The sequence below is a fragment of the Labrus mixtus genome, chromosome 19, assembly GCF_963584025.1.
Source record: "Labrus mixtus chromosome 19, fLabMix1.1, whole genome shotgun sequence".
Classification (NCBI taxonomy): Eukaryota; Metazoa; Chordata; class Actinopteri; order Labriformes; family Labridae; genus Labrus; species Labrus mixtus.
Window position 1 is genome coordinate 8,788,998 of NC_083630.1, and position 19,738 is coordinate 8,808,735.

Below are 19,738 nucleotides of genomic sequence, written 5' to 3' on the forward strand. Positions count from 1 at the left end.
GGCTGTCGCTCACCACTCGTATTACAGGAAGCCTACTAATGGAGAATAATATCTGATAAAAAGTTGAAAATGGCGCTGGCGTTGTCAGCCCTTGGTCTTTTAGTGACAAATAAGGAGAAAATGCACTAATGGGTGAAAGCATGGATACTACAGCGGGGTGCTCAAGGGGCTTTCCTGAACCTGTGTCGAGAGCTGGAGATAAATGAAACCTCCCAACAGCCAATCAGAGAGATCCCTCTCACCGACCGAAGACGCCGATTCACCATGTGAAATTGGCTGATTAATGTCCGACGGGTAGCGACGGAGCCAGACACAGCGCAAAAACTAGGGCGACGACCGTTCACCGACGGTCCAACTAGGACCGACGATCTCCTCGGTTTGACCTTTTTTTTTTTTTTATCGTAAAAGATACAGTAACAATTAAAGAGCCTGCACATGTCGTCATGGTGTCAAATGGGAAAAAAAAAAAAAAAAAGGTGAATGAACCTGTAGCCCGAGCCCTGTCAGTAATTGATATGTACACTGACACAGGTAGCTGTCTTGAAACCTCAAAAGAGAACGTCTTGTGGGACATCTTCCCACATCGTTCATAAAGAAATAAAATCCAAGGGAGCTTTTAAAGATAAAAGCTGAATGAATTACTCAGCATGTGGCCACATCGTTTCTATGACAGGAAGCACAGTTGGAAACAGTAACAAAGGAATCTATTTGACATTTCCATTCTCATTAGTGCCGATCTGTTAAAGGGAGAAGCAGTCTGATATGCATTAGAAGCAGGGGGACTGCATTAGAACACACACACACACACACACACACACACACACACACACACACACACACACACACACACACACACACACACACACACACACACACACACACACACACACACACACACACACACACACACACACACACACACACACACACACACACACACACACACACACACACACACACACACACACACACACACACACACACACACACACACACACACACACACACACACACACACACACACACACACACACACACACACACACACACACACACACACACACACACACACACACACACACACACACACACACACACACACACACACACACACACACACACACACACACACACACACACACACACACACACACACACACACACACACACACACACACACACACACACACACACACACACACACACACACACACACACACACACAGAGAATGCTAATTAAAGCAGGAATACAATGCAAGTCTGGGGGGGGGGGTGGATCTCTGTCCTCCTCCTTAATTAAAACCTCACAGATGGATTTTGATATCAGCTGGGTTACGGGGATACACACCTGTGAATCTACATACACATAAACTCATGCACACAACAGTGCACGGTTGCAAGAAGCTAAAGTAGAGAGTCTAAAAATAGCTGTGTCCTTTGCTTTCCTAACTTTCCATCTTGGTCCTTTGTCTCCTGACATTTTGAAGCGAGTCGTCATCTAAAGAGGATATGGGAATTTTCATTACGCCGCGATTAGCTGCTGGGCTTACAGTGTGAAATAATATTGACAGCTATTATTCCCACTGAGCTGAGGAATGATTTCGAGCCAACAAGCCTGGGTATCAAGATAATCCTCCCAGAGAAGCCCTTTTCCCTCCCCAATATGAGCTGTGGTTGGACCCTGTGGGAGAGGCCCCACTCCATGCTTCACTTTATTACACCTAATCTCTGGGAAGATGACTGCAGGAAACACAAACACAATGGCAGGCTCAGAGCGAAGCAAGGAGGGGAGAGGGGAGTGTGTGTGTGTTTGATTTTTTTTTTTGTCAGTGCGTAAGAATGCTACATTTCAACTTACTGCTTCTTGGTCGACTTTTCTGGATGCGAGGGCTTCGTTCTTGGCTTCATAGTCCGCCTGGATGTTGTCTCTCCGTCTCATCACAGCCTGAGACAGAGAAAGAGCAGCATAGAACTTCTTTTAATCAAACTTTCTTAAAGTTAATTTTAGATAAACTACGTTAAAGAGGACATATTATCCCCCTTTTCTACCTTTTCAAACAGTCTCCTGTGGTCGAAATGAAACATCTGTGCTGTGCTTTGGTCAAAATATAACATGAATCAAGCACCAGAGGAGGTTTGTGACCCTGTATAAACCAGCTCTCTCAGAACGCTCCGTTTTGGTGTGTGTGTCTCTTTAAATGCAATGAGCCCTCCCTGAGTTTTCCCGGTGGACATCAATCCTCTGTAGCGAGAATAAAAATGGCGGACCCGCGTAAAGGTTTTACTCTAGGCTGGGGATGGAGTCCATGGGTGGAGATACCAGGGGAGGGGAGGGGATTTTTTTTTTTACCAGAATCCCACTGTGACATCACAAGTTGAGCTAATTTGAAAGGCAGTATTTTCTCTGTGTTCTAAGACTTATGCAGACAAATCCACAAACAAAGGACTGGATGGATTTATTTCACATTTTGTGGGTCAGTAGACACTCAGGTAAGGTTACCTAAATATATGTTCAAAGACACTTGAATTTTTCATATTTCCCCTTTAACTGATTTGGCTGTAAACCTAAACATCTTCTAGCACTATATGATTTATTTTATGCTGAAGTAAAGTCAATAAGTGAGGTGACAACTGCAAGCTAGTGTTCAGGTCAACTCGAGCAGCACTGATTTCACACTTAACATGCTTCATTTTCAACAATCACCTGACAACCCCCTGGTGAAGTACCCATCCCTATCCAACAAACAGTCAGCCCTGCCACCACGTGGCAATGTTGTCACAAGAATGTATTTGGAAATATTAGGAGAGCCAACAAACTTCACCAACCCCAAGAAAATAAAATACTTCCAAGAAATAAGAACTGCATAACAGAATGGAGATTAGTCCTACACACCACTGCACCTGTTTGGAACACTAATGGAGGGGTGAGGGAGGAGGAGGAGGGGGAGTTTTGTATTGGTCTGAGAGACTGGTGCTAAGTGCAATATCTACTTGATTGAGCATCACATATTAATCCGAGTGTTCTAAATCTACAATCAAATCTGTAACAGTTTCAAGTCACTGACTTTTTTCTCCACTCAAACTAGGGCTGCACAATTAATTGCAAGTTCAACGTTGTAACGAAATGAGTAGTCACACCAAACACATCACAACGGTCTAAATATATCGCCATTAATTATTAACGAGCAATGCTTTCTCACTCAGCGTGCATACATTTTAAATATTGGATGGAAACATGGGTATATACGTAATACTTTCACACCATTTTGAAGGTACCCTCAGATTAATCAGTGACAATTATGTGGTGAAAATATAATCTTCTTTATTGTTGTTATTCTGGTTTCAGGAGGACCATGTTTCAAAAATGTATTGTGGAAACAAAAAACAAGGAGAGACATATTAAATCTGTGAGTTATAGCCAATATACACTCTTTAAAAATGTATTAATTTATTGCACTTCTATCGTTATCTCAATATATAACAAATGTCATTGCACATTTTCCTCATATTGTGCAGGCCTAACTCAACCTCAGACAATCACTGCTTCTGCACTCTTAAAGTCACACATTGTGTAAAATACACTTTACCATGTTTTTCTAAAACTCATGTGTCCCATAGCCTGTCTACAAACCCCCAAATTATGAGAAAAGTCCATCCTCACCGTCTTTTGCCTGCTCCACTTTTCAGAAAATGTCAGTCAAACAGGCCGTTTGGAGATTTTCACCTTTGTGACATCACGAAGGACACTAACCCGTAGTTAGGATGACACTCCCACAGCTAGGTGTTTGTTCTGCCCTCTGAGTCTGCCTTCTCAACGTAAACAATAGGGCATGGTGTAAGAAAGCCCGAGCCACATTCCCTTCCAGAGAGGGGGCGTGGTCAGACACAGCTCATTTGCATTTAAAGCTACAGACACAGAAACAGCCTGTTCTGAGCAGGGTAGAAATCGAGGGGTTTGTCTCCATGATCAAATACAAGATCAGAGTGGATTTTTAAGCAAGAAACTTCACAGACATGTTTTTTGGGAGCTCTAAGGCTTATTTAATTTAGCGGAAAAGGAGTAAAGCATGTGACATTTAAACTATAAATTGATAAATGAAAACACTCTTCATTGGCTTGCATCAATATTTCAATCTCCACCTAATGTAAATTAAAGCGCGGAAATGTATTGACAAGTTCCCATGCCCAATCATAGTATCGGTGCTCCCCTGATAATACCTTCAACTTGTAATGCGCATACTCAGAGTTAATTAAACAGGCTTTCTAGGAACAGACCCAATCCAAACATATGGACCAGCAGAAAAGCATCTCCTCCTCTAGTGAGTGGGAGGAGTTCAGATGTGAGCAGTCTGTTTGGAGCTCACCTTCACCGTCTCAGAACAGAGAACGTACTCGTGCAGGGCAGGAACAAGGACCTCAGACATATGGTGGATGTGCTCTTCTGTTTCCTTACTACAACGCTCCGCACAGCTGGCCACGCCCTTCAGTTGATCTGCTAGCTCCTCCTCCGACTCCGCCCATTGGGTGTAGGTGGGGGTGTACTGTTTAAGTTCATCCAGATACTCTGTAAGCAGAAAAAAGACACTTTTAAATACTTGCCAGGATCCATACTGTATCCTTTAAGCGATGTGTTTAAGAAGATCAGTGCTGATTTAGACCAATTCAGTCATGACTCTTAAATGTTAGCTTAGACATATTTTACAATAACACTCTGCAGATCATGTATGATAGAGAGTAATACATTCAGCAAAACTGGATGCATTGTTTGTATTCTATTGTTCCATTTCATCTTTCTGTTCCACAACTTGTATTGTATATCGTCCTGGTCAGGGCTAACAAGACTGCTCTAAACCCAATCGGATCACTCTATAACCACGCTCTTAAGGTCTCACTGTGATCTACTCAAGAAACAGCAAATGTTGAACTTTGATGACCTCATCATGTTTTCAGGTATTCTTGTGGTACATACAACTTTCCTAAATGCTTTTATTTGGGACTACAGATGGAAATTAGCGACTCAATAAATCTGGTGCAGCCATCGTTTAATTTTTCTTTTTTATCAATGATCAATGTCATTTTCCCCTGATTAATAAATATACATGAATACTCTCCTCGGTGTACCTCTCTGTTCTTTGATGATCCTCTGCGTGACTTTGTCCACGGAGCAGATCTTGTTACTGAAGTCCTCGACATATTCCTGCATCACAGTGAACTCCTCCGGTCGACTCCTCAGGCCTCGTACCGAGTTGGCCATCGCCTTCACCGTCTCCCCCATCCTGCTTAGAAAACCTGGACCCTGCTTCCTGTGAGACGACAACTCCTGCAGGGGGGGAGGAGTCACACAAACCAGGGCTTTAACTGAACTGTGCAGCAATGTTAATCCAGCGCTTAAATATTCATACTGGTCAAAACTCATGACTGTGACTAAAACTGAACAATTCCTGATTGAGGAAAGGAAAAGGGATGCAACTACTAGGCACATAATATGAAACCGTTTTTATGACTGTAGCTCTGAGGCCCCGTGTCCACCTAGCGTTTATTCCAGGCTGAAAAGCGCTGACTGTACGCTGGGAGTGTTTGCATGAAGCGTTTGCATGAAGAAAAAAAGTGCTGCATGTCCCTCCTGTCTCTATGACAACAGTCTGTTGACAAAGGCCGCTGTATGACCAACACGGCTCTGTTGCTTTTTACTGCATGTTTTATATCTGAAATTGTTTTTTTAACCCAGCAGACACGGAGCAAAGAAGATGTGAGTACAAGATATGATCCGTAGGAGGCTAAAATAAATGGGAATGTCATACATTTTGAAAAGAGCACCGGTGACGTCAACAGCGCCTTTCTGAAAAGTTGAAAGATTTTCAACTTGAGCGCTCGGAGCGGCCGCACAAAAACAGCAGAGCGCTTGTAAAAAAGACGCTGGGCGCTGCGCTTTTCATCCAGGCGGTTGCTTTCTGCTGCGAACAATCTCTACCCATTGAAAACAACTGAAAAAAGACGCTGGCGCTGAGAAAAAACCGCTAGGTGGACACGGGGCCTTAGCATAAAGGCTTGAGGCCAGAATAAACTGCTCATAGAACCGTTACAGCTAGCTTATTATCACACTGTATCTCATGTTTGATCCATTAACAAACAGAACTGTAACAGTAGGGCGCAGGATGTGGATTCAGGGGAAATAGTGTGATTTAACTACGTATATTTTGGAGCGCTATCTACCTGTGCTGTGAGGAAGACTTTGAAGTGTGGGCTGTAGGAGAGTATGGGATGCTCCGAGATCTTGTTGAGGAAGCGATGCAGAGCTTTCCTCCTGGTCTCGATGAAGTCATCGTTGAAGCGCTCCACCATGCCTTTCATCACAAACTTCTCGGGCAGTGGCTGAGGACACAGCATGACACAAAAAGATAGAACAGAAGACGCTTGACCAGGTCAACAGAGCAGTTCCCGCTTACAAAACCAAACAGCCCATCTGGTAAGAACGACTTATACATCTGTGACTTGGAAGCAAATCCCTCCTGAAAATGCGAGAATTAAAGGTAGAAACTTCAAACTAAACGCTGCCGTACTCTTGCTGTATGTGCTGCTGTGATAAAATCGACATGTAATACATACATTTAAAAACTGATCTGATCGAGAGCCCCCTGGTGGCTGAATCTACGTATTGTGTGTTTAATGTCACAATGATATCTCAATTCAAATCAGACAAGCCGATCTAGTCTGCTTCACTATCTGCCTCTTTTCTACAACCCTTTATCCTCCACATACACAGAGCTAGCTATGTTCTCTAAAAGAAGCGGTTTGTGTTCAGCTCCAACAAAATCAAATAAGAAGAGAAGAAATTAAGAGGAACAGAGTTACTTTCATGTAAATGTAGACTTTAATGTGAATGTAGTCTAAAGTGTATATGATTAAGATTGAACAATATACATCAAAAATGTGCTACAAGAGCAGTGAAGTTCATCTTAACATCAAAGAGGAGGCTTTTTTTTGGTGGTAATGGCATTATATCACAGTATTACTAAATCAACAGGGAATGCAATAGATTATTATAACAATGCATGCCTGTGATGCCCTATTCAACTCATTTGCGTTCATGTTGTTTTAAGAAGTCACTGTGTTCAACTTGACTGCAGCTTCTGATCAAATCTGCGTGGTTTTAAGTTCCGTTTCTCTCTTGTAAAAGATAGAAAACAGTACATTTCCTGATACGGTGTTGCATTTTATTGTGAAGAGTTTTTATGAAATGTGTTAACTGATCCTATGAACTGAGCTGTATCCAAGCTTCAACCAAGTGGACAGGGCAGCAGCATACAGACGTTTTCAACAGATGTTGACGTGTGTTGATACATACGTGGACGATGAGTGTCGGGTGGTTTTCTTCCAGTCTGCTTCGGAGCCACAGGAAGTCCTGGTAGCGCCGGCGTACCTCATACTCGCTGGAGTCAAACTCGCTGCATGTGGTCTGTAGGGAGAGGTTACTGATCAGTGCTCAGACAACAAGAAATGATCCCTGGTATCTGGGAGAAGTAATAAATCCCTTAGAGCAGAGATTACAGTTGAGGAAATGACCAAGACTTGACACAATAAGACTCAGTTGACTCAGATGGCTTACGTTGATGAAAGTTCATACATCAGATGAACACTCGAGGAGACATGGATCAACATCACACTTCTGTACTTATGTAGTGCTCAACCACATCTGCCCCACTCTTCTAAAGGCATCGCATATATCCAAAAGATATTATCATTATCAGAGTTGTGTCATATTGACCCACCTAAACTATTCTGTGATGTCAAATACACTTTGGAGCAGACAATAAGTCTACCAAACATCTTTGCAGATATGAGGAAAGACAGTTGACACTCTCTAAGCTGTCCTTGGTCATCTAATCACAGCTGAACTCTATCAGGCCTGACTGACATTATGAACAGTGAATAAACCTAATGGCGTCGGTACATTACAATCTAAATAACTACAGAAATTCCACCACAATCACCAACTGGCGTCTCCGTGGGCCACATCCGACCCCCAGAATATAAATGATATCAGGTGATTTCATTATAAAGATTTAAGAACGATTAAGTGCATAAACCTGCTTTCATCAATGTTCTGAAAATGTCCAATATCCTCACAGATTAATAATTACACAGTGTGCATCCAGCCGTTGATCAGTCATACAATCCTTATGCACCATGAAGGGCCTCCACTGCACTGTCAGCTAAGTGTTGATCACACTTGATAGTAGCACAGGGAGTCGGGCCAGGATCTGGTTAAAGTGTTTAGTTTAAGTAGTGAAGGCCTGAACAACTTTCTCCATGTTTTCCATTCCTCCTTTGCTGCTTGTACAGTGGAGCAGAACATAAACATGCTGCTTTAATGGACAACACAGGGATTGAGTCAAGGAAAACTCAACAAATAACCAAATAACAATGAGGGGTAAGTTATGATCAAATGACTTTGGTTACATGAATAATAACACGGTGCTACATTTGCACTGTTGTGTCTACAAACAAGAAGAAGCCCTCCTCACCTTGGTCAAGACTCTGTACATGATGAAGGTTTCGATGGCAGTGACATGGCTCTCGGGGTTATCAACTGTGATGAAGATGTCTTTGGTGTGAGCATCCTGCTGCTGCTGCTGCTGCTGCTCCTCCTCCTCATCCTCCTCCAGTCTGTACTGGTTGACCATGGAACTGGGAGAGTTGGGCATGGGACCTCCATCTGCCAGGGAAGTATTCTGGACAAGAGAAGATAAGAAAATTGAGGAAAATACTACGGAGAAGATTACTACAACGCAAGTTGTGTTACTTGTCATCAGAGTGCAACACCATGACGTTCTTTGATGAGAGACTCTTTGATTGCGTAATTCAATGTTTCAGTCCCCTCACTGAGACAGCTACTGTTGAGTGTAGATATTCATAATAGTGATGAATACTTAAAACATAATCCTTTAGAAAGGGATCGAACTAAAAACCTTTTTTATTTCAAGCTAACTCCAATGCATTTCAATCACTTTCTGTATGTGGCCCATGAAACAGGCTTTTACAGAGAAACCTGAAGTAAGGACAAAGCTATTTCTGAACAGGGACATGTTTTCTCTGAAATCATTATTTTTTACACTGAGAAATAGACATATTCTGCAACTTTCTGTCAGAAGTTAGCACAGAGCTAACCGCCGGTGACCCTAAAACTGTGTAACATGGTCAGTTTCTTCAACTGATGCTAGTGTTGTACATGTCATATACGACAAAGAACTGGAACTTTAAAGGGGACTATTATGAAAAATCCACTTGTACAGTGTTTTTGAACATATATTTGGGTAACCTGAGAGTCTACCGACCCACAAATGTGAAATAAATCCATCCAGTCCTTTGTGTTGTAAGACTTATGCAGACCACAAACAAAGAAAAATGCCCCGTTTCAAATTTGCTCTCCTTGTGACATCACAGTGGGATTCTGGTAAATAAAATACCCTCCCCTTCCCTGATATCTACACACATACACACCCACAGCCTAAAACAAAACTTTTGCGCAGGTCTGCCATTTTTAGTCTTGCTCCAAAAGAGTGATGTCTACTGGGAAAACTCATTACATTTAAAGAGACACACACACTAAAACGGAGTGTTCTGAGAGAGCTACTTTATACAGTGTCACAAACCTCCTCTGGTGCTTGATTCATGTTATATTTTGACCAAAGCACAGCACAGATGTTCAATTTACACCACAGGGGATTGTTTGAAAAGGTGGAAAAGGGGGATAATATGTCCTCTTATACCATTTCTCTTTCTCTTAGTACTCTTAGATACCATTTCATAAGCACATGCTTACAGAATTTGTCAAATGAGTATCAGGGAAATCCGAGCGAGAGTGCGGAATAACATGCGGGAAAGGAGCCCGGGTTCAAATCCAACCTCGGATTTAAACCCTGGACTACAGCCTTTGTACGTGGGCATGCAAACTATCTGCTAGGCCACCGGTGACTCAGGACCATGTATGGATCATATTTTTGTGATCTCATGTTCCCATGTTGCAGTGTCCTCCTATTTCTTGCTGTAGCTTTGAAATGTTCCACGCACTCATTTAAACACTGAAGCCTCAGAAAGTAGCTGACTGATGTACAGTGTGATTCTATTATATTGTTAAATCTTGTAGCTATTCAATAGGAGACGCTTACAAGGTTTACACTCCCCTGCAGAGAAATGCACGTCACAACAGATTTGACATTTTAAGGAGCATATGTTATCATTTTCGTACACTGTGACTGCTATGACTTTGAGAAGTTTGGATTTTGAAACAGTGATACATCCAGTTTATATTTACTTCTAACTCTGGGAGCCATCTGGGTCCTGTGGGCGCAGTTTCAATTTTGCAAACCAATCCAGATGGTGTGTGGGGTGAGAACTGACTGAGGCTAAATATGTTTTAGTAGAAAAAAATGGAATGGATTAATCCTCAATTAGACCAACCCCTCTCTTACACACACAGACTCTACTGTACATTCAGCAATAAAGGATGCAACTTTAGCTGTTCTTTCATTTAAAAGAATACAGCAGTAAGTTTAAATATGGTCTGAATGTACTGAGTGATTTCAGATTTACACAGACAGCATCGCCACCTTAAACAGAGTCAAACCTTGTCTGTCAAGTTCAGATTAAATAAAGAGCAGGACTACGCTGGACTCTTCATAGAGTGCCCGGTTGAAGAAGGAGAAATGCTTTGAATGTCTGTTTCAAGCTTTTATTAATAACTGGCACAATTATTTTCTGATCTCCATCCATATTTATTTTTTTTTTAGATTTATTTTTGGGCATTTTGTGCCTTTATTGGAGAGATAGGACAGTGGATAGAGTTGGAAATCCCCTATCCCATTTTTCATAACAATGAGTAAGGCCTTCGTTTACCTGCTCTTTTGTAAAGCGCCTCAAGAAAACACTTGTTGTGAATTGGCGCTTTACAAATACTGATTGATTGATTGATGATTAAGAGTGCTCATCATTTTTTTATTGAATCTCTACGATGACTGATGGAGTAAAAATCCTCTCATGATGACTTTACGAAACTTCGCTTCAATGCAACAACTCTATGACTCATTCATCAGGACCGGCCTTTCCACAGTGAACATGTCACATTCAAATGATCCAGTTAGTGCAGCTCACAGCAGTGAACCACAAGAGTGCTGCCTGCAGCACTCTTGTGCAGGCTGAGAAACTGCTGAGGTCAGCAGAGGCCCCTGAACTGTTCCACTCAACAAAACAAGGAGGACAAACTTCTCTCGCAGACGGTGGAGTGTGTCAGTGGATCATGGCAGCAGTTGGTCAACTTCTAACTTCTGCTGAAAACAACAGACATTTATTCACAGTAAATGAAACGCTAAGAGGAACCACAACAACTAGCGTCCTTGCCTAACTGATGATCAAGTTGTTATGGTAACAACCTGCTGCAGTCCAAACCTGTTAGACCTGTTAGAGTTGATGTGTTTCAATAAAATAGAAAAATAAGCTCTTCATCTACTCTTTTTTTTTTTCACACCTTATACACAATGCATCTCCCTGGGGCACTGATGGCCTAGCGCCCCATGTATGGAGGCTATATATAGTCCTCAAAGCGTGCGGCCCAGGTTCAAGTCTGACCTGTGGCTCCATATGCCTCATGTAATTTCTCACCTTCTCTCTTGATATCCTATATCCTATACCCTATCCACTTTCTTATCTAATTAAAAGGCTTTCGTAGAGACATGCCTTGTATATCGTTGCCATGGAAACACCGGCTGTTACATCGGAGAACGCTGCATTAAAAACATAATGTAAACTCTATACGTGGATTGATTAGCTTGTCAATAAACATATTCTCTTCCTCAGGTTTTCTGTTTGGTCTTGACAGCGGCCAACTTGGAGTTCTTTTTCTTCGGGGGTGGGGGTGTGGAGTAGCAGAGGGGATCACTCCCATGATTCACCGCCAGCCTCGACGCCATCTTTTGTCTTTGTTTTATTTGAGAGGCCCCTGGAAGTGGAATTTAAATACTCTGCGTTTTACAGACTTCACATTAGAAAATAAAGTTCTATGATATACACAATAGTGTACTCGCCACCCAACTGCAGCTGAAGTTTAAAAATAAATCTTAAAAATTCCTTTCCTATTAATTCTTGATGGTCAGGCCCGTCGGATGTCGATAATTAAATGAAATGCTTTTTGACTGGTGAATAAATCTAGTAATATCTGCGATAAAATAAGTCTTTTATCGACTGGCCGATTACTCAGTCACGCTCTACTTTTTTTAATTTCATGTTGGTTTCTAGCCAGAGTGAAAATCTATTCTTACAAGCACACAGGGATGAGACGGAGTAAAGAAAATGCAGTCTTGAGGGAAATAATAGCAAGAGGGAGATCTTCTGGTGAGCACTGTGTCTAGCCAGAGGCCGGAACTGAACACAAACACAGCCAGGACCTACCGTTGTTCTCTTATCCCTGTTTCCACCGGAGGAACTATCCCCCAAAACCATGGTCTTTTCAATGAACTCTGAGCATTTCCACCGAATCTACCAGGGTAGAAATGTAGTTCTGGGGTAGAAGATCTACCCTACTACTTCTACTTGGCAGCCATCCTGTTAAAAAAATGCTCAAGGTTGCTGGAGTTTGCATCTTCAGCTGAACACTTTGCACTGCACTCAACGACATCGCATTTACAAAGGTGGCCAATGGTTTCACTGAAAAAGAGAGAATGGATACTCTGAAAGCCATCACATCCAGTGGGGGAAAAAATAGCAATACTACATGACAAGAGGGCGCATGTCAGGGGATGATTTTAACACCCTACTGTATGTCTATTGGAAAAGGGTTAAATGAAAAATAGTACTGAAATTAAAAGACTGACTGTGGAAGTTAAATACTGACATCGTATCAGAACAAAGATCAAAACAAGGACTTTTATAGCTTAGCTTCAACCTCTACTTGTTGCCTTGCCAAAAAACAAAGAGGCCAAATCCCAGAGTTTTCCTGAGAGGTGAGGAATAGAAAGCAACACTACATGTAATGACCTCAATGTTTCAACAAATAGCACCCAAAGAATGAACACCTCCATGACTGTTAACAAAAAGACAAGCATACTTCATACTGATTATATAAGGCCCATGATACTCCTTGTACTTGCAGCCTGACTGTTGAAAAAGTAAAAAAGATATATTTACATCGCAGATTTGTTTGATATCTTCCTTTGTTCATGGTGAATAAAACCAAGCCCAGCGCAATAACTGAGTAAACAAATGGAGAAAAAAAAATCTAATTTCAATTTTGTAACGCCAGTGTACAAGACGCACACATTTATGAATTAGAAATGTTGATTAATAGGTTTAACTCATGATAAACTATCATGTATTTATTAGATAATACTACAGTAGGCTACAATAAGAAGTGTGTGGTCATTTAATAATTAAAAAGCTTAGTAATTTGTTCAAACTATATATTTTGTTACCTTTCTTAACCCACTGTTTGATTATTTGTTGTTTACTAGACTACTTAAGAGCATTATTTTAACTTAACTTCATATGTATAAAACTATACCACCAGCAACTTGCAAGCAGAGAAACAACAACCTGCACAAAACTACATACAGAAGTGGCACATTTTAACGTAGTCATAATTAAATTAAATTAAATCCACAACATGACTCTGAGTCTGGTAGGTCTATATCATTTCCAGAAGGAGTATTTTAATTCGGCATCTTAATTCTTAACCAAATACTACCCTAATTAAAAGCTAATCTACTGGATAGCCTCTTGTATTAGTTGTTTTGGAGTCAACTCGTAGACTATGTCGTTACGTTGAAATGTTTTAAAAAACTGAAAGGAGTTTCGAGTCAGTTTTTATCTTTAAAAAAAACCTTGAAGCAGAAATGGACAGTTGGGTCCTAAGGTCAACCCATCAGCTGATCCCGGACATTTGGTTTCCTTCCCTTTCATCGTGACAGTCTGAGTTGCACCACAGACTGTCACACGATGCCGTACAGACTTTTTAGGAAACGTGTGAACCATATTTTATCCTGCAAGTGAGAGTTGAAACGAGAATCTTCGTACCTGTCGCAAATCCACGTAGCAAGAAAGGCAATAACAGTTTGGGAGAGAGAGCACGAAGCTTTCGCTCTGTTTACAGGAATTACTTTTTGTTTACCTTGCTGAAGACCTCCAGGTCTTCGTCCTCGTCCAGGTCCAACATGTGTCCCGAGAAGTCCGCGGGGACCGTCTGTCCACTCATCTCTATGTCACACTTTTTAAATGGACTAAGTTCATGAGACAGACCTGAAGTTAACTTCCACCACAACTTCTGAGCACCAGGAAGGTGCCAAGAGCGACACTGAGACTGAACGCCACTTCCTGAAAGCTTTCAAAATAAAAGCCATACGTTTTCTTTCATCTCACAATTATTTGCGTGGATTTTAAAACGTAATTTGTGGCAGTGCTAAATAATGATATTAATGTTTTTTTAGTAAAAAAAAGTATGAAGCGTGGCATGGAAAATTAAAATGCTAAAACATTTATTTTTCATAGTAAGCACAATTTACATTTTTACAGACTTTCATCTGGATTCAAAAATAAATTATTTCTGCTTTAGTCGTTTGTGTTTAAATTTAACACACATAAAAACAATAAATACGGCAAATTAAGAATATAAGCACAACAAGTAGGCTACGCTATATAGGCTATGAGCAAAGAATTGTTCTCTGAAATGCTGGTTTCATAAATATGCCTGAATAATTTTCTATGTTAAATACTGCTAAATATTTGAATAACATCTATATTGCATTATCCTTGGGAAAATTGGCTTGAAATCAAATTGTGTTCGGAATTTTTAAATAAAGGAAGGCTTTTATTTTAGTTAACCCTCAATACACTTCCGGTAAAGTACAGCAGAATTTTACTCTTTTACGCAGAGCTGATTTTCGTTAGAGCGCAGATGCGGAAGAGTCAGGGGGAAAAATCACTCCCTTCATTTTTCACTGGAACGGAACAGAGCAGGGCTGGTCATTCACTTCTTTATCCTCAAGACCCGAGCCAATGAAAACACAATGGTGGAGATGTTCTACGGCGATATCTCCCTCATCAGACAAAGCAATGAAGAAGAGAGGGATGAATGAAACAATTTAAAATAATTGTAAAAGAAAAAAGGAGTAGCCTATGAAGCATTTAAGAATGTAGTTCAGCAACATTTTTTTCCCTGATGGAAAATAAACTGCTTGTCTTGCTGAATAATGACTTTTAGACCACCATTCAAAACTATTACAGTGCACTTGAAAAGAGAAGGGAACCAGATACACCCGATCGTATGACACATATGAAAAAGAAGTGTATTGCCTATACTTGCCTAAACAACATTATTAGCATTCTACATCATTTGAACACATTGTTCTAGTTCAAATGCAAAAGTATAAAAGTCACATGGCGTGAGACTTGGGTTTAAGATGTGTATGGATTCAAAGAAAACACGTTTGAGAGTGTTATGACTTTTTATTTAGAAACTCTCTTTAGGACTATTAATACAAAGTTGAATGGTTATGTTGCTTTTCTTTGTTTAAAAGGAAAATGAACACAAAGATACAATAAGAAAGAACATTGCATCGTTATGATGAATACATATCTGTATTTAGGATAATGATATTATAAAGAAGGTTAAGTAAAAATTAAATGTATTAAAATTACAAAAAGGGAGAAAGAAAATAAATTATTTGTAATTGTAATCCTCATATGCCAGGCAACATCTTTAGCCCTCCATTCATCTAAAGCAGGACCCGGGACCCCCTGAGAATTGGGTCTCGAGATGCCTCCAAAAACACAAATGAATTCAAATTTTAATTTTTTGACCCATTATTGTTAAATTCTATACAAAAGTTCTAAAATTAAAATGTTTCTTGTTTGCCCGGCTGTGCGCAACACCACCTCCAAGGACAGTGGGGGTCCCCAGACTCTACCACCCTTATTTTGGGGGTCCCAGGCTGAAAAGTTTGGGAACCCCTGATCTAAAGTATTGTCTTAGCCTGGCTCAGCGATATCTTGGCTACATATCTCGACGTGGTCTTGAATGAATATAATCACTCTTAGACAGAGGTGCTGCTTGTCAACAGGCAAGGCAGGCAACTGCTTGGGGCCCCAGACCGGTAGAGGGCCCATAAGCAGCGGCCGAAAATGTGCACATTTTGCATTGTAGGTATAGGGAACCTACCTAAGGAGGCCATATCTGACACTCACTCTAGTTGCCCTGCTGATCAGGTTGGAGGGCCCCCTTAATGTTTGCCCAGGGCCCCAACAGACTGTAGAATCGCCCCTGCTCTTAGAGCTACAGTTCTTCTTACACCACTCAAGGCAGCAACAATGACAACCTTTTTTTTTTTTCATGGACATGGCTTAGTGTCCAGGGTCATTCAAGGCCACAAAATTGAAATAAAACACTGACATGCTACATTACTGTAGACTGTAGAACTCATATTCATCATTCTGTTCAGCATATGTTCCCCTGACCCAACAACCAATGCCAGCACATATTTCACTTGTGACAATAGTTAAAAGCCTCTTCTTAAAAGCTGTAAAATATCCATGTGAATATTTGTCATGTATCAAAAAGTTGATGAGCGGCATCCAAAGGTTCCAATAAAACAACAGGGCTCACCCTGGGAACATTTCCAAGTCCAGGCTTTTATTTGCTGCCTGCTTCAGCTCACCTCTGAAAGCTCATTTCATGCTCAGCCAGCACACTGCACCTGGAACAAACTAATATATTCAAGCGTATTTGTCAGAGCAAGACTCCCTATCACCTTCAGCCTTGTCAACACATGGCTGCACAGTCGAACTCGCTGTCGCCTCGAGGACCTAAATAACTGTCAGAACACAAAGAGGGAGTGCAGGCTAACACGAGGGAGCTGTGTACAGATGGAACAGTCATTTGCATAATGTGATCATAATCTTTACTTACTGTAGTGAAGCTGGCCGGCAGGCAGCGCTGCCAGACAGTCTCGGCTTCACCAGCAGAGGACGAACCAAAAGATGTCACTGTTGCACAAGCAGTGTTTGTGCGTCATGCTTCAGTCTGCACCCGTAAGATGCATCCTGGACATTGATCTCAGGCTCAGCTTCCCTCCTCTGTGTTCATCACCATAGCTGCAGCCTCACATTATTCAAAATTCCTCCACACAAGGCAAACACTGCCCCTGGAAATACTTTTCCTTTTCTTAAATGTGTACATAGTTTTACAAAGGATAGCTTATCTAGGCTAAAAGAGATAAGAGATTCTTCCCAGCTTAATTTTTTCACCTCACAAAAAAAAGTCCCTTGAAAAGTTTTTTTTTTTTTAATCTGCTTGTTTAGCCTCATAATGCAGTTTTATTTCATGCTAACACATATACACACTTTGAGGGCTCTGCAATATATTATCAATGTTAAAATGACTGTATCTCTAATCCCAACCTTTAAATTCAAAATAATAAAAAAAGGATCCTATTGAGTAGGGAAAAAAAGGGTACACGATATGAATGATGAATATAATTATTTCTCTTTTAAATTATAAACCATAACATTTAAACCCATTTCCTCTTCTGTATGCACATGCTCACAGAGGATACAAATTTGGGAAAATATATTTAATCTTGTCAGCCATAAAAACACTAAATAACGTCCAAAGTTGTGCATCTACACTTGAACTAATGCACCAAGTATGGCATGCATTATTTACCATATGCACAGAGTATTCTTGCTACTATACATTTAATGTAATAATATAATATATGCATGTTTATGTAATATCCATGGTGAAACTATTAGTCTGACAAGAGGAAAACATAAAGTACCCTGGAGGGGAAAAACGAGAAGGAAATAGTGTCATGCATGCACTTCATCTGCTTAATGATTTAGGTGATAGTAGTATTTTTTTAAAAATAAAATATTAACGTTCAAATGACTAAGAGGGTTGAATAACAGCAAAAGGATAAACGGATATTTTAAAGGTCAAATGATTAAAAGAGCACACAAGTGCAACTTCTGAGGAAGAATGGTTATTTCAGTCGTCATTTTGTAAACGTGTTTTTTTTCAGCATCTAAAATAATATTAATAACAGTGAGTCTATATATAAAAGTGTACAATAACATTCTGCAAGCTTTTCAGTGCTTGCAGAATGTTATTGTGCTTCTTTATGATGACATGTTTCACTTTTGCTTTCACGCATTGAGACTTTAAAAAGGGACCTTGTCGTACATTGTCTCTGTTGGGACCACCTAGAAAACGAGATGGTACATCTCAAGCAGTGGCGATTCAAGAGTCTGTTGGGGCCCTAAGCTAAATGTCATTGGGGGCCCCTCCAACCAGCATTCACCAACATCATGTCTGCCTGTGTCCCGACTCTTAGTCATGTTTTTTTTTTTCACTCCCACGCAGATCATTCCTCTTTATTTTCCTTCGCTGCAGAGCATAGAGATTGGAGTGAGTGTTGTTAGTTGGGGCCACCTTAGAGAGGTTTCCTACTGTCATTGCAAAATTTTCACATTTTGTGCCAATGCTGTGGTTTAAAGTTTTTCAGCTCTCCGGGGCCCCCTTACTGGCCTGGGGCCCAAGCAGTTGCCTGCCTTGGCTATCGACAAGCAGCGCCTCTGATCTCAAGGGGGATTATCCTCTAAAACAAATAATAAATAATAATAGGTTTCATTGGGTCTTTATTGGCATGGTTTAGTACATGGTCTGAACCACCATGCCTAGCTGAGTAGGCTGAGTCCTCACAAAGTTATTCATTAGTGTTAAGACCTCACATTGTTACTCCAGCCTGCAGATACCCTACCTGACAAATACATTTCAGCAGTGACAACTGATATGACGACAGCCTAGCTGCCAATACAAAGGGGCAATGGGAGATTATAAGTCACTCATCAAAGTCAATCAGTCTTTCATTTACACCACATTGTGATTTTGACAAACAGTCAGTGCTGGCAAATACGTTCCAGCTAGAAAAGAGACGTGATGTTGTTGCTGGCTGACCGATTACACTTTATTTGGACAGTTTTGTTGGTGTTCACATGCTGCAGAACACTGGCATACTTCTAATGTTGCAGAGGGAAGCTTAAACAGGAAACAAGTGTTTTGCATGTCCCAAAGAAGTGTTGATGGTGAGTGTCCTTTACATTTTCAATGCATCAGACATCCGGTATATATTAATAGCACTGTTCTTAGTTTAGGAAGATTTAGTTAGGAACTGTAAATAAAGATAATATCCTCATGAAAAAAGGACTGGAAGAAAAATCCTTGCTTATTTGATTCTTAGAGACAGCATCCCTACAGTGAGTCTCCAGTTGTATGGACTGACCCCAATAAGGCAAAGCTGTTTATGATCAAGTCGTGGCGCATCAACTAAACAGACTGTCAAATTGTCCATTTTCCCTGGAATCAATGATGTTTTACTCCCAGCTCAATTGTGTCGATGTGTCATCACGTCACTCGCTCAAACATCACCAATTATTCCTAATGGACACAGGATAATCAATACTTATTGATCCATTCTCTGCTCTACAGTAACAATTACTGTGTGTGTCTTTCACTTGCTTGGGTCGGATTGTTCAGACTGCACTCAGTGCAAGTCCACTCACATATGCACACACACTCTCACACACACCGCATCGCATATAATTATCTATTCAAACACTCCACAGGATATTTTTTCTGTATTTTCTCTAAATGCACAGTGCCAATAGCGTTACAAACAATGTGTCGTTCCACTTT

General features: G+C 40.7%; 1 protein-coding gene across 1 annotated transcript in view; it reads right to left on the reverse strand.

The window, feature by feature from the left end:
• The window catches only part of snx7 (sorting nexin 7), a 43,129-nt gene extending 28,788 nt beyond the window's left edge, over window positions 1–14,341 (reverse strand). Inside the window, exons 1-7 of the mRNA XM_061064147.1 lie at window positions 14,159–14,341; window positions 8,526–8,732; window positions 7,346–7,456; window positions 6,214–6,372; window positions 5,122–5,320; window positions 4,365–4,564; window positions 1,859–1,945 (exon numbers count right to left, since the gene is read on the reverse strand). Of these exons, the coding sequence (XP_060920130.1) occupies window positions 1,859–1,945; window positions 4,365–4,564; window positions 5,122–5,320; window positions 6,214–6,372; window positions 7,346–7,456; window positions 8,526–8,732; window positions 14,159–14,242 (1,047 nt within the window). The 5' untranslated portion in view covers window positions 14,243–14,341. The remainder of the gene's footprint in view (window positions 1–1,858; window positions 1,946–4,364; window positions 4,565–5,121; window positions 5,321–6,213; window positions 6,373–7,345; window positions 7,457–8,525; window positions 8,733–14,158) is intronic.
• Between the last annotated feature and the right edge of the window lie 5,397 nt (window positions 14,342–19,738).